Here is a 13,602-nt window from a genome sequence, read left to right on the forward strand (position 1 = left end):
CAAGAGGCTCCAAAACCAAATCTCGGGATCGGTTTATATGGGGGCTATAACATAAAGGGTGGTTAAATTGTAAGGGCCGATGTTGAATGTGAACCACACCTAAACGCCAAGTTTTTTTCCGAATTTTATTTGACATTTCTCTATTTCAGACTTACTCAATTTGAACCATGGAGAGATACACAATCCAACAACGTGTTAAAGTTATCCAGGCTTATTATGATGTGGATGATCCATTTTCGAAAAAAATCATCTTCAGTGATGAGGCACATTTTCACCTCAGTGGATACGTCAATAAACAGAATTTCCGCATTTGGGCGAATGAGAATCTAGGAGTGATTGTCGAAAAACCAATGCACCCACAAAGAGTGGCTGTTTGGTGCGGTTTATGGGCTGGCGGCATCATCGGGCCGTATTTTTTCCAAAATGAGGCGGGTCAAGCAGTTACTGTGAATGGTGTTCGCTATCGTGAGATGATAACGAACTTTTTATGGCCCGAATTGGAAGATATGGATGTGGACGATATGTGGTTTCAGCAGGACGGTGTCACTTGCCACACAGCTAACGAAACAATGGCTCTTTTGCGCAACAAATTCAATGGCCGTGTTATCTCACTTAATGGCGATGTCAATTGGCCGCCAAGATCATGTGATTTGACACCGTTGGACTTTTTTCTTTGGGATTATTTGAAAGAAAAGGTGTACGTCGATAAGCCAGCAACAATTCAAGAGCTAAAGGATGAGATAATTCGGCACATTAACGGCATAGAACCTCCATTATGCCTCAGCGTCATCGAAAATTTGGACCATCGGATGAAGGTATGCCACTGAGGTTGCGGCGCCCATTTGGCCGATATTTTGTTCCATACATAATTGAGTAATACCAATATATCATAATAAAATAAAATTACAATAATTTCGTAAACAGTTTGTGTTTTATTCAAAATCAACATCGGCCCTTGACATTTAACCATTGTTTGTATTACAGAAAAAGGTTCTAATAACTAAAAAATATCGTGGAAGTAAGAACGATGTGAAGGAAAACGCAATTAGTCAGAAAAAAAAATTTTGTTAGTCTGTATGAAATTGTTTTTACATCCTGGAAAATAATAAACGTCTATCACAAAAAGTATATACTTTTCTCCCAAAAAACCTCCTTATAGCGAAAAGCAAATGGCAAACGATATTTGTTTGTTTAAATTTTCGTTTGGGAGGAATGTAATTGTTTCGCTAGTAGTTTTACTTATAGGGGTAAAAATCCAACAAGGTAGTTTCCTCATATTGGGGAATTTTTACTAAAACGTAATCATTTCCATTAGCTAAATTAAAAATAATTTAGCTTTAGTACTTAAAGTAAAAAATGTTTTCTTAATTAAAAAAAAAAAAAAACCTTAAACCAAAGATGCTAGATCTTCAAAATAAGTCTCAGCCAATATCTGAAGCGTTTTTATCTTAAATGTAAAGATTCAATATTTCAGTTAATTTACGAAACATTTCTTTAAATCAAAAATGTGTTTCTTTACTTTAAGGGAAATTTTCCTTAGTCCAAAGACATGTGACTTTAACGGAGAGACGCAAATTTACAAAAGTTGTGTTCTAAATTTAATGAAAAAAATGTTTTAAAGCAAAGATTATAAAATTTATTTTAATTAAAATTTCATTATTTTAAAGAAACTTGTCGTTAATATTTGTACATCCTCAAATTTAGGTTGTGTAATCTTTAATATCACTTAAATATTTTTTCAGTGTACAAATTTTGGAAATTCTCAATTTTATGGAAAATACGAATTTACTAAATTTTTATGTTTCATTTGTGTGTTAAATTTTGTTCGTGTTCATTATTTTGTTTTTACAAAAAAATGATTAATGTGAAAGAAATTTTTTCATATTGGGAAATTTTGAAATAAAACATAATAATTTCCATTAACTAAAATAAAGTTAAATTGGCTTTAGTGTCATCTTGTTTTTTAGTGTAATTATTTTGGTAATAGTTTTTCTTAATGGGTATCCCATAATCCAATATATAATAATTTTGTTTAATACTTTTACTTTTGGGCACATTTACTAATCCTTTATAAAGGATTAAGGATGTAGAAAGGACATCTATTTTAAATTAAAGTGGATGCTATTTTTTGAGTTTTGATTTTTTTCTTCTGAGGCTGTGCCTTTAACGTTTTTGTTTTCTTTAATGCTTACCCAACACAAAGCTCGTATCACAACTTGAGGCTTCATGGCAAATGAAAGGGGGTCGAAGGCTCCTCCTGCCTTACCACCACCATAGGCACCACCCGCATTCATATTTAATATTTGATTTAACATATCCATGATGTGTTTTTGGTTACTGTTCTGTGGTGGGTCGTTTTTTTTTTTGTTTGTTTATTTATGGAGGTTTCCAATGTTAGTTGGACTATTCCTATTCCTTCTTTTTCGTCGTTGACGATGTCGTCTCGAGTATATATAAATTTAAACGTATATCGATTTTATATGTCCGTGGGCGGTTAATATGAGGTTTTCTTCTCGTCTCAACGGATAATGACCAAAGATTGCGGAAGTATATTTTTTTCTCGGTCTGTTTTATTTTAAACAAATATACACTTTTTTTGTTTAAACACTGATTTTTTTCTTTTAATATTTTTGAGAAGCGCTTGCTTGAATAAATAATCACTTTTGGTTATTTATATAAGTTTTTGTTTCGTTCTGTTTTTTTTTTGTTTGATTTGTTTGTGCAAAATCCTTGGTTAAGAGCTAGAGCTTTGTACACTTTATAGTTTCTCTAAATGACAAAACAAAAATGTCCTGTGTGTATTATTTCTCTATGTTTCCCCGTTTTTTTTTTTTTTGTTCTTCGTATCCTTTTTTACGGATCCTTTTAACACAAAAAAGCAACGAATGATTTCCTTTCAAAAGGGAGAAGGGGTCTTTTTTATTACGGATTTATTTTTTTTCTCTGACTGACTCTCACACTCTCTCTCGTTCTCTTCAATGGGCTGTCATCGCCTAATGGTTTTTGTTGGTATGTATTGTAAGTGGTGTATGCTATTAAGGAAGAAGTTGAGTATGCAAGTATGTATGTATGTATGTAATTCCTCGTTTTTTGTTGTAAAGGGGGCTTTTGTCTATAGGTCTGTATACTAGTCCTTCGTTTAGTTAGTTTTTGGAGGGGGACCCGAGTTTATTGAGAAAATCCTCCACACTTGATTTTTATTGTAAACGTGTGAAATTGCTATTTTCTATTAGCAACTTGTTTATATATTTTATTTTTTATTTATTTTCCACCAATTTGGTTTTCTCTTTGCAAATCTCCTATGTGGTTTTGTGACTTTTTCTCTATTTGGGAATTCTTTTTGTAAAGCGCGCGTGTTTTCGTAACAAAACCCAAATCGTACTGAGTTTTGTTTCTTTCCAGCCCAGATGTTTGCATTGGAGGCTAAAAAGGAATACGATAAAAGCTTTTGCAACAGATATGTACGTTCGCTTTCGTTATCCAAAAGCTATGTAATAAAACAAAAACAACCCCCAAAAAGGGGAAATCGAAACGATTGTAGGTGGTTGAGTTTGACAAGCGGAAATAGGAAATGTCATAATGCTTATTTGGAGAGTGGAATATCTCAAATTGAAAACAAGTATATTTCATTTTTTTTTTGAATTCAAATGATAGTTGAATTAAAAAAAAAATATTTATTTAAAGAAAAAAGAAAAGTTCTGGTGTACTACCAGGACTACCAATAAACAATTTATTCTGGTACCACCAGAATATACGCTGAGCAAACGAGCTCAAGCATTAACAAATTAAAATTAATAAAATTAATTTTTCAAAATCAAAATACAAAACAATCACTTTAATTAATTGAACAATTTTTTTCTATTCAAATGATAGTTGAATTACAAAAAATATAAATTTAAAAAAATATATATTTAAATAAGCTTTTAATGAAGAACAAAAAATCTATCACGTGAAATAATTGGACGAAATAAACTTTTTAATAAGTTCAACAAAAACGATTGATATTATTTTCAATTAAAATTTAATTGGATCAATAAAATAACTGATAAACAGTGAAACCTACCCACCTCTCAAAAGTAGAGAATTTTCATAAGACAATTTTGCAGCAAATTTAACTTTCTTTTAGTCGGGAATTATGGAAATGTAAATTATTATGGTTATAGTTAAAATTTCACCAATATAAAAATATTTCTTTCATTATTTAATAATATAGTAAAATGAACTAAAAACAGAAAAAATAGAAAACAAACAGAAATCAAGCATAAACTACATTCGCATTTACCACAAAATAATTCAGAATTTCGTAAAATTTATAAATTTTGCGCCCATCATGAATTCTTTATGGCACTAAAATAACCTAAATTTTCATTCCTCGTGGATTCACTTTTTTAGTGTAAGCGGACACCTCCCAAATACCCTCAGAAAAAAGTACAAAAAAAACTATAACCGATTTAAAATTTTTTTAAGTCTACAAGGAGTTGACAAAATTTCATATATATAAATGAAATTTTGACAAAATTTCCTACATAAATGAAATTTTGACAAAATTTCCTATAGAAAAGAAATTTTGACAAAATTTCCTATAGAAATTAAATTTCCAGAAAATTTCTTATAGAAATGCAATTTTCAGAAAATTTCCTATAGAAATGAAAATTTCAGAAAATTTCCTATAGAAATGAAATTTTCAGAAAATTTCCTATAGAAATGAAATTTTCAGAAAATTTCGTATGGAAATGAAATTTTTAGAAAATTTCCTATAGAAATGAAATTTTCTATAGAAATGAAATTTTCTATGGAAATGAAATTTTCAAAAGATTTTCTATGGAAATGAAATTTTCAGAAAATTCCTTGGAAAAAAAAATTTCAAAAAATTTTCTATGGAAAAACAAATTTTCAAAAAATTTTCTATGGAAATGAAATTTTCAGAAAATTTCCTATAGAAATGAAATTTTCAGAAAATTCCCTATAGATATGAAATTTTCAAAAAATTTTCTATGGAAATGAAATTTTTAGAAAATTTCCTATAGAAATGAAATTTTCAGAAAATTTCCTATAGAAATGAAAGTTTCAAAAAATTTTCTATGGAAATGAAATTTTCAGAAAATTTCCTATGGAAATTAAATTTTCAGAAAATTTCCTACGGAAATAAAATTTTCAAACAATTTTCTATGGAAATGAAATTTTCAGAAAATTTCCTATGGAAATGAAATTTTCAAAAAATTTCCTATAGAAATGAAATTTTCAGAAAATTTCCTATAGAAATGAAATTTTCAAAAAATTTTCTATGGAAATGAAATTTTCAGAAAATTTCCTATGGAAATTAAATTTTCAGAAAATTTCCTACGGAAATAAAATTTTCAAACAATTTTCTATGGAAATGAAATTTTCAGAAAATTTCCTATGGAAATGAAATTTTCAAAAAATTTCCTATAGAAATGAAATTTTCAGAAAATTTCCGATAGAAATGAAATTTTCAGAAAATTTCCTGTAGAAATGAAATTTTCAGAAAATTTCCTATAGAAATGAAATTTTCAGAAAATTTCCTATAGAAATGAAATTTTCAGAAAATTTCCTATAGAAATGAAATTTTCAGAAAATTTCCTATAGAAATGAAATTTTCAGAAAATTTCCTATAGAAATGAAATTTTCAGAAAATTTCCTATAGAAATGAAATTTTCAGAAAATTTCGTATGGAAATGAAATTTTTAGAAAATTTCCTATAGAAATGTAATTTTTAGAAAATTTCCTATAGAAATGTAATTTTTAGAAAATTTCCTATAGAAATGAAATTTTCAGAAAATTTCGTATGGAAATGAAATTTTTAGAAAATTTCCTATAGAAATGAAATTTTCAGAAAATTTCCTATAGAAATGAAATTTTCAGGAAATTTCCTATAGAAATGAAATTTTCAGAAAATTTCCTATAGAAATGAAATTTTCAGAAAATTTCCTGTAGAAATGAAATTTTCAGAAAATTTCCTATAGAAATGAAATTTTCAGAAAATTTGCTATAGAAATGAAATTTTCAGAAAATTTGCTATAGAAATGAAATTTTCAGAAAATTTCCTATAGAAATGACATTTTCAGAAAATTTCCTATAGAAATGAAATTTTCAGAAAATTTCGTATGGAAATGAAATTTTAAGAAAATTTCCTATAGAAATGTAATTTTTAGAAAATTTCCTATAGAAATGAAATTTTCAGAAAATTTAGTATGGAAATGAAATTTTTAGAAAATTTCCTATAGAAATGAAATTTTCTATGGAAATGAAATTTTCAAAAGATTTTCTATGGAAATGAAATTTTCAGAAAATTCCTGTGGAAAAAAATTTTTTCAAAAAATTTTCTATGGAAAAACAAATTTCAAAAAATGTTCAATGGGAATGAAATTTTCAGAAAATTTCCTATAGAAATGAAATTTTCAGAAAATTTCCTAAAGAAATGAAATTTTCAGAAAATTTCCTATAGATATGTAATTTTCAGGAAATTTCATATAGAAATGAAATTTTGAGAAAAATTTCCTATAAAATAAAATTTTGACGAAATTTACTATAGAAATAAAATTTTGTCCTATAGAAATGACAAAATTTCCTATAGAAATTAAAGAAATTAAAATCCCGAAATATTCGCCCCTTGTCCCCATATGGAACTCACATATCCATATATCCTAGCCACCATCGAATTAAAATAATTTCTAAAATTATTATATTTACGATCCATTAAAATATTGGATACTATGACACTTTATGATGTATATATTTTTTGTTTTTAGTTCTAAATTTTACAAATTCCAAATAACAAATAAATGAGAAGAAAACTTTGTTTCCTTCATACTATATAAATGCATTACTGGTATAGCGCTACGATGCTCATTATTCCTTTGGCCAACATTAAATGTTGGTCTCACACAGTTCGTGGTAAACGTCTTAGTTGTTGTTGAATTTAGCAGGACGTTTTTCAACGAAAGCAGTCATACCTTCCTTGCGATCCTCCTGTAAAGAGAAGTAAATTTGTTAAAGATAGTTAATATAGATAATTAAAATAAAAATAAAATACAAATTTTAAACGAAAAGAAATTGAGAATAGAGTAATAAGAAATGCTAGGATTTAATCTTGAAATTTTCAAATTTCACTAATCGACTTTCTATGTTTTTCAGTATGGAAATTAATTGTTTAATTTCATGTTCACTTTTTTTTATTAAATTTGTGTTTGCAAGATCGACCTTTCGTTGTATTTCTTTGGTCAACAATCAGCCAATGGCTATGTTAACATAACCAACTAAACCAAAGTGAGGTAAAATTCGACTTGAAGTACAAAATTATAGTAATTCCAATATCTAGAACGACGGACGGACGGTCATACCTGTATCGACCCAGAATTTCTTGACGGCCAGGAGTGCTATTAGTATACAAAAGTGCGAGTCGACTCGTCGCACTCGAAAAACCGACGGCGACTTTTAGTTATCTTCCAAATCGACTTTTTTTATACAAATCGATACACTATAGTACTATGGCTAAAATGGAATAATTGACTTTTAGGGAACAAATCGAAAAGTCAACTTTGAACGAAAAACTCGTGAAGATGTCAAAAGTCTAATATTAATTGAAAATTCGATTTTTAATAATTGCAAAAGTCGATGATTTCCAAATAATAAAAAGATGAAATGTCTGCTTTGGAGAAAAATGAGAATAAAAACAATTTACAAAAGGCTAGAGCAATATTTCGATACATTTCGATGAAAATATCAAAGGCTCGACTTAATTTTTTTTTCAATAATTGCAAAATTTTAAAAGGCGAAAAGTCTACATTTCTTAGTTTGAAGCAAAATGCGAATACAAAAAATTGACAAAAGACCAAAGCAATATTTCGATACATTTCGATGAAAATGTCGAAAGAATCAGCGTAATTGCAAAGCCGATTTTTCAATAATTGCAAAAGTCAATGATTTCAAAATTTTAAGAAGTCGAAAAGAATCGCAAGATTTATATCTTGTTCTACCTATAGGAAGGATAGAAAAAAGACAAGGCGAAAAGAATTGCAAGCTTTTTGCATGCATTGGAAATATACAAATTTTATATCTTGTTCTTCCTATGGGAAGGATAGAAAAAATTCAACATTTGAACACCCTCACATTGGCCAAATATGCGAGCGCAACAATTCAACCAAGTATGCTAATTTTGATATTATTCGTAAAGAGCTAAATTTGATAGAAACAAAAATTCCTGATTTTTTTCTAGATTATTTGTCTAGAGGAAAATTTCCCGAAAAATGATTTTCTTACTCAATTTCTCTTACAAAACTAAATTAGAAGTCTTTGATTTTCTACTCACCGTGGAGAAGGTAGCATGGAAAGTTCTTCTTTCGTATTTCAAACCCTCTTGCAATGTGGTCTCATAAGCAGTGTTAACAGCTTCCTTGCACAATTGAACAATCAGTTGAGAGTGAGTGCCAATCTTTTCACCCAATTTAACAGCTTCCGATACCAATTGATCGGATGGCACTACCTTGCTAACCAAACCAGTCTTTTCAGCTTCGGCAGCACTAATCATATTACCAGTCAAACACATTTCCATGGCCTTAGATTTGCCAACGACACGGGTCAAACGTTGGGTGCCACCAGCACCGGGAATGGTACCCAAAGCAATTTCAGGCTGACCAAATTTAGCCTTATCACCAGCATAGATGATATCACACATCATGGCCAATTCACAACCACCACCCAAAGCATAACCATTGACAGCGGCAATAATGGGTTTTTGGCATTTGGCAACACGAGTCCAATCATTCAAGAAATTACCCATGATACACTTGGAATAAGTGTTGGGTTGCATTTCTTTGATATCGGCACCAGCGGCAAAAGCCTTCTCGCTGCCAGTGATAACGATGGCGGCAACATTGTCATCCTTTTCATAGGAATCAAGAGCGCTAGACAATTCTTTCATTAAACCATTGCATAAAGCATTCAAAGCCTTGGGGCGATTCAGGGTAATAACGGCAACGTTCTTTTTCTCACCAGCCAATTCGGTTTTGATGAATTCCAAATTGGAGGCTAAAAAATATAATAATAAATAAAAAGTAATTTAGTGATTTTAAATTACAATATGAAATAATAAAAACCTTTTTTTTTGGAAAATAAAATCAAAACCTTTTTTTTGGAAAATGTTTGAATTCAACTCTATTTCATACAATGTCCTATGATTTCAATGATATTTCAAACATTTCGGTTTATATAGCACCAGCACTAAAAGACCTCATCAATATCTTACATATTATCAGTATAACCGGTAGCCAACATAATCTTTTATTTCGTCTGGAGACAGTATGAACAGTTGTCAAGGCATAAATATTCGTTTTCTTTATAAATACATCAAAATCTCCTAATAGTTATACCTATTCTATACGTCTCTGATTAATATAATATTGTTGCTTTAATAGAATATTGAATAACAGATAACATTCCAACACACCTTAGGGCCTTATGTCCCCATTTGAGTGTGCCATACTCCCATGCTATGGTTTGACAAATTCGCAAAAACTTGAATTGTCAATATCTCGCAAACCACTTGCTCTGTTTTTGAGAAATTTTTGGCAAACTAAATTCATTTTCCATATGAATAGCATATAATAACTAACTAAGCATATAAAAACTAAGAAATGTTATGTCGGTATGGATCGACTATATTATACCCGGCACCACATTTCCATACTTCCATTCAAATCTTTCAAAATTGTTGAGATATTCCCATATCCGTATATTTAAATCTGAACCGATTTGGTAAACTTTTTTACACTTTTACAAAATCTCTATACTTAATAAAAGTTAAATCGGATAATGTCCTGGGACAGAGCAAAATGTTAGCAAAAAATATGGGAAATATTTAGGTTAAAGGTTAAAGTGGCAGCCCGATTAAGTTTCAGGCTCACTTAGACTATTCAGTCCATTGTGATATGGGAAATATTTAAATCTAAAGTAATTTTCATGCAATTTAACAAAAGTTCATTAACGATTTATCGGAGATACGTATGAATTAGAGGAAAATTGCATATTGATTGCCTTCAACAAATTTTCCAATGGGTTTGAAACATTAAAATTAAATTTAGTTTGAAAAGTTGTTGCTACTATGTTGAGAAATTGTTACTAACGTGTTGAATTCTACTGTTGAGGGTAATATCTTTTTTTTTTTTTGTTGAGAACGCGATTTTCTCAACAATTTCTCAAATTAAATTCTAAGCTAATTCTTTGAAAAAATGTTTGAAAACGTATTGAATATAAGCATTTCTCCAATGTTTGTGTTTATTGGGATGTAGGTATTCTGGTCATATTCTCCCAGATAAGAACCCAGCAAAAAAGCGTAGCAAAAAAAGTACTGAAAATGTCCTTCGTGGATCCGGAAGTGGTGCAAAATTGACGCAGAAGCGATGAATTTAACATGGGCTTGTCATAGGACGAAAGTCCTCCATTTCAACATCCGTTGCACTGAATTTGCATCACTTATTTAGATGTGATCCGAATTCAATGTTTTGGATGTATATTATAAAATTCTTTGATATTTTGCCAAATAAATAATTTTTATAATTTTTTTTTTTATAATTTTTAATGGATTCTAACGCTTGTCTGAAACGTTTTACCTCAAATATTTTCAAAAATTCACAATTTTTTCAGATTGGATTTAACATTTTTTCGACAAAATTTAAAAGATTTTACCATTTTATGAATTTTTACTCAGTTTTTAACCTATTTGAAACAAAAAAAGTTAAAATTATACATTCAAAGTATGAAAAAACCAAGTTTTAAAAAATTGAATTAAAAGAACTTCCTGGGTAGTTAAAATAAAGAACATCATTGGGAGTGCATCTTCTGGAAGTGCTTTTAAAGTTGTGCCTTTGGAAGAACTTCCAAATTTTTTTGCTGGGAACACATATATATGAGAGCTTTATTTAATGTGGATCAAATATGGCATGCGGCCAAGTCAATTGGAATAAGTCTAGTTGAATCACGGTGGTAAAATGTGGGTATTCTAGACATATTTCCCTCATTGGACAAACCTATTTAAATCGATTTTGACAAAATTTAGCACATTTTGCTATAATATTAATTGTACACTCTGTGCTAAAATCACTTAAATCTGTGTAAAACTTTGACCTCTGTGGAAATACGAGTGTAAATAGGACGAAAGATGTATAAATATGAACTGTAGATCTAAATATAAATTAGTAGGGTTCTATTGTGACCCAAAACACATATTTGTACCAAATTTGTAGTTGATTTGACCAAAATTGTGACCTAGACTTTGATGTTCACATACGTTGAATCTCTGTGGTGGACGGACATGGCTCAATCGACTCGGGGGCTAGCCCCGATCTTTATTGTATCCAGTGTTGTCAGATTACGTGATTTTCCCTAAACTGGGGATTTTTTTTAAAATATTTTTTTTACTTTGGGTATCTGCGATTTGGCTGGGGATAACATCGTGATTTGGGGATTTTTCTGGTGACATTTCCACTTCAATAGTATTAAATTTGTGATACAAAGTGTAAAAGCAAAGTACAATAAGGATTATGGGCTAACCCGCCTTCCTATTTACCATTGCAGTTTCATATTTATATAACAACCCTACGGGAAATTGTTGCAAATAGCCACTGACAGACCTATCACAGAACTGATACCGGTGCTCCAATTTTTTAATAATCGTAATATATTGATTTCCGTACTCGCTTGATATTAAAATCTTATTGGATCTACACATTTACTGAAATAATATCAAAATAACATATTGGTCGACATACTTCAAAAGTTTTTTTTTTATTTTGGGTGCAATTCGAATGCCCAAAATGAAACAGATTTCTAAGGGTTTATCCGAAACTGGTTCCTGAGGACCTGTCTATGGGGTACTCCTGCTAAATTGTCCCATGGCGTGTCTTTTGGAATGAGTCCAAGACGTGTCATAAAGTGTAAATTTACCCCGTCAATGACAAACCCATATTAAAGTGACCGGTCACTTCCATACGTTTTGACCAGAACTGGGACTGGACTGGTCCATACACACCAGGGACTAGTCCTGTACCGGACTTGTGGTTGATCCATTTCCCGTAGGGAAATTTGAAGGCCCAACTTCCATTATTACTTGGGGTTATATATCTGTCCGGTGGTCTTAAACAATTTTTATTAAGTACCATGAAAATTTTCTTGTTGTATCATTTCGCTTTCGCTTCGTTTGTTCCTGCGGTCGGTTATCAGAAAATAACAATTTAAAATGGAAATAACCTAATTTTAGTCTAAATGTTTTCAATAAAACATGCCCCATGTTCTGGTTTACGAATTTGCAAAACGCAAAAGTTTCCTTAACTTCTATTTTCCAATTCCAATTTCCAAAACATTGATTTTTTTTCATTTATATAGAATTAAATTTTGCCTTATTGAGTACCGCGGAGCCCTTACGGGCACGAAGGGGTCCTTATTGTTGTTGTTGTTTTAGCCCTTTGGAGTTGGTATTTTTGAGTTTTTCGGGAAATAAGCATACTCCAAATGGGGGTTTGCAGTCCTTAGACAGGATTGAAAACCCTGTGTCCGTCCGGGCCGTAGACCCGATTGCAACGAGGGCGGTCCTTACTGCAAAGATTGTTTGCTGGATTAAAAGTCGGGTTTCAGTTTTTTGGGAAGCCTGAATATTTACATATCCACGGTAGGTATAAAAAAAAACTATCCCAAATAACATCTTGATTATAGCATTTGCGATATTGAAGTCTCTTACCGCTCTCATCTACGAATTTTTCTATAAACTATTTTCGTTTTGGACAATGAAAAGTCTCTATCCCTATTTTCAATTTCGACCTTTGACCCTTTGATATTCCATGGATACAAAATCCATAATCCATACAAAATTTCAATTGTTGCCCTTATCTTTTCCTTATTTGTCTCATCTCTAGTTATGTATGGCTACCAAACAAACACACAAAGTGGTTATGGCAAAAGCAATGGGTAGAAAAGCAAAAACATTGATTTTTGTAGTTAATAAAATTACGTAAGAGTGTCGGTCGGTGCAATAATTTGATCCATTAAAAATAAAAATACAATTGGCAATTACAAGAGAACATAGCCGGCATTTGGAACATATCCAAAACATGATTTGCTAGAATTTCGATGACAATGCACTTGACCGGCCAGAAGGTCACCACATATAGAAATAAACCATACTCTAGTCACAAGTGTCCTATTCGATTTTCCTAATTAGATTCCCCACTTACCGCTATAGAAACGAGGAGCCAATTGGGGTTGTTTGGCAGCAACTTGTAGCAATTGTTGAGCACGACCGGCAAAAATTTTTGCAATGTTAGCCATATTTCCAACTGATTTACTGCAATAAAAAATAATTCTATTATTACTTAACCGATAGATTAGACTCTTGTCGAACTTACTACACACCCGCGAGACTTGAATGCTTAGTGAATGGGAGAACAAGAATGATCTTCTTTCTGAACAATCGCGAGTAGTGTTGGGAAAGTAACGAGTATTTGATTACAAGTACTCGTTACTGACTAATTTTTTGAGTACTCGTTACTATTGCATGAGTACTCAATATCTTCAATACCATCCCAATAAACA

At 30.8% G+C, this 13,602-nt stretch overlaps 2 protein-coding genes across 3 annotated transcripts in view; both read right to left on the minus strand.

Annotated features, from left to right (window-relative positions):
- Positions 1 to 3,381, minus strand: part of Syngr (synaptogyrin) — a 42,982-nt gene extending 39,601 nt beyond the window's left edge. The window contains exon 1 of the mRNA XM_075312824.1: positions 2,193 to 3,381. Within this exon, the coding sequence (XP_075168939.1) occupies positions 2,193 to 2,321 (129 nt within the window). The 5' untranslated portion in view covers positions 2,322 to 3,381. The remainder of the gene's footprint in view (positions 1 to 2,192) is intronic.
- A 3,317-nt stretch (positions 3,382 to 6,698) lies between these two features.
- Echs1 (Enoyl-CoA hydratase, short chain 1) lies at positions 6,699 to 13,465 on the minus strand. 2 transcript variants are annotated; one of them, XM_075309420.1, is made up of 4 exons: positions 13,416 to 13,465; positions 13,245 to 13,354; positions 8,330 to 9,048; positions 6,699 to 6,990 (listed from the first exon to the last, which is right to left on the minus strand). In XM_075309420.1, exons 2-4 carry the CDS (start codon positions 13,336 to 13,338, stop codon positions 6,925 to 6,927), a joined length of 879 nt encoding a protein of 292 aa, XP_075165535.1. In that variant the 5' UTR covers positions 13,339 to 13,354; positions 13,416 to 13,465; the 3' UTR covers positions 6,699 to 6,924. The 2 variants fall into 2 exon arrangements, with proteins under 2 accessions (XP_075165535.1, XP_075165534.1); XM_075309419.1 differs by having other exon boundaries at positions 13,423 to 13,456.
- Positions 13,466 to 13,602: the final 137 nt, after the last annotated feature.

This window comes from Haematobia irritans, chromosome 5 (assembly GCF_050003625.1).
Source record: "Haematobia irritans isolate KBUSLIRL chromosome 5, ASM5000362v1, whole genome shotgun sequence".
Classification (NCBI taxonomy): domain Eukaryota; kingdom Metazoa; phylum Arthropoda; class Insecta; order Diptera; family Muscidae; genus Haematobia; species Haematobia irritans.

Bases quoted from the DNA above. Each gene is read 5' to 3' on its own strand.
- Echs1 (XM_075309420.1), bottom strand. From the start codon at position 13,338: ATGGCTAACATTGCAAAAATTTTTGCCGGTCGTGCTCAACAATTGCTA. The intron at 9,049-13,244 runs GTAAGTGGGGAA...TATATTTTTTAG, and splicing joins GGCTCCTCGTTTCTATAGCG to CCTCCAATTTGGAATTCATC. The intron at 6,991-8,329 runs GTGAGTAGAAAA...TTCTCTTTACAG, and splicing joins TCCATGCTACCTTCTCCACG to GAGGATCGCAAGGAAGGTAT.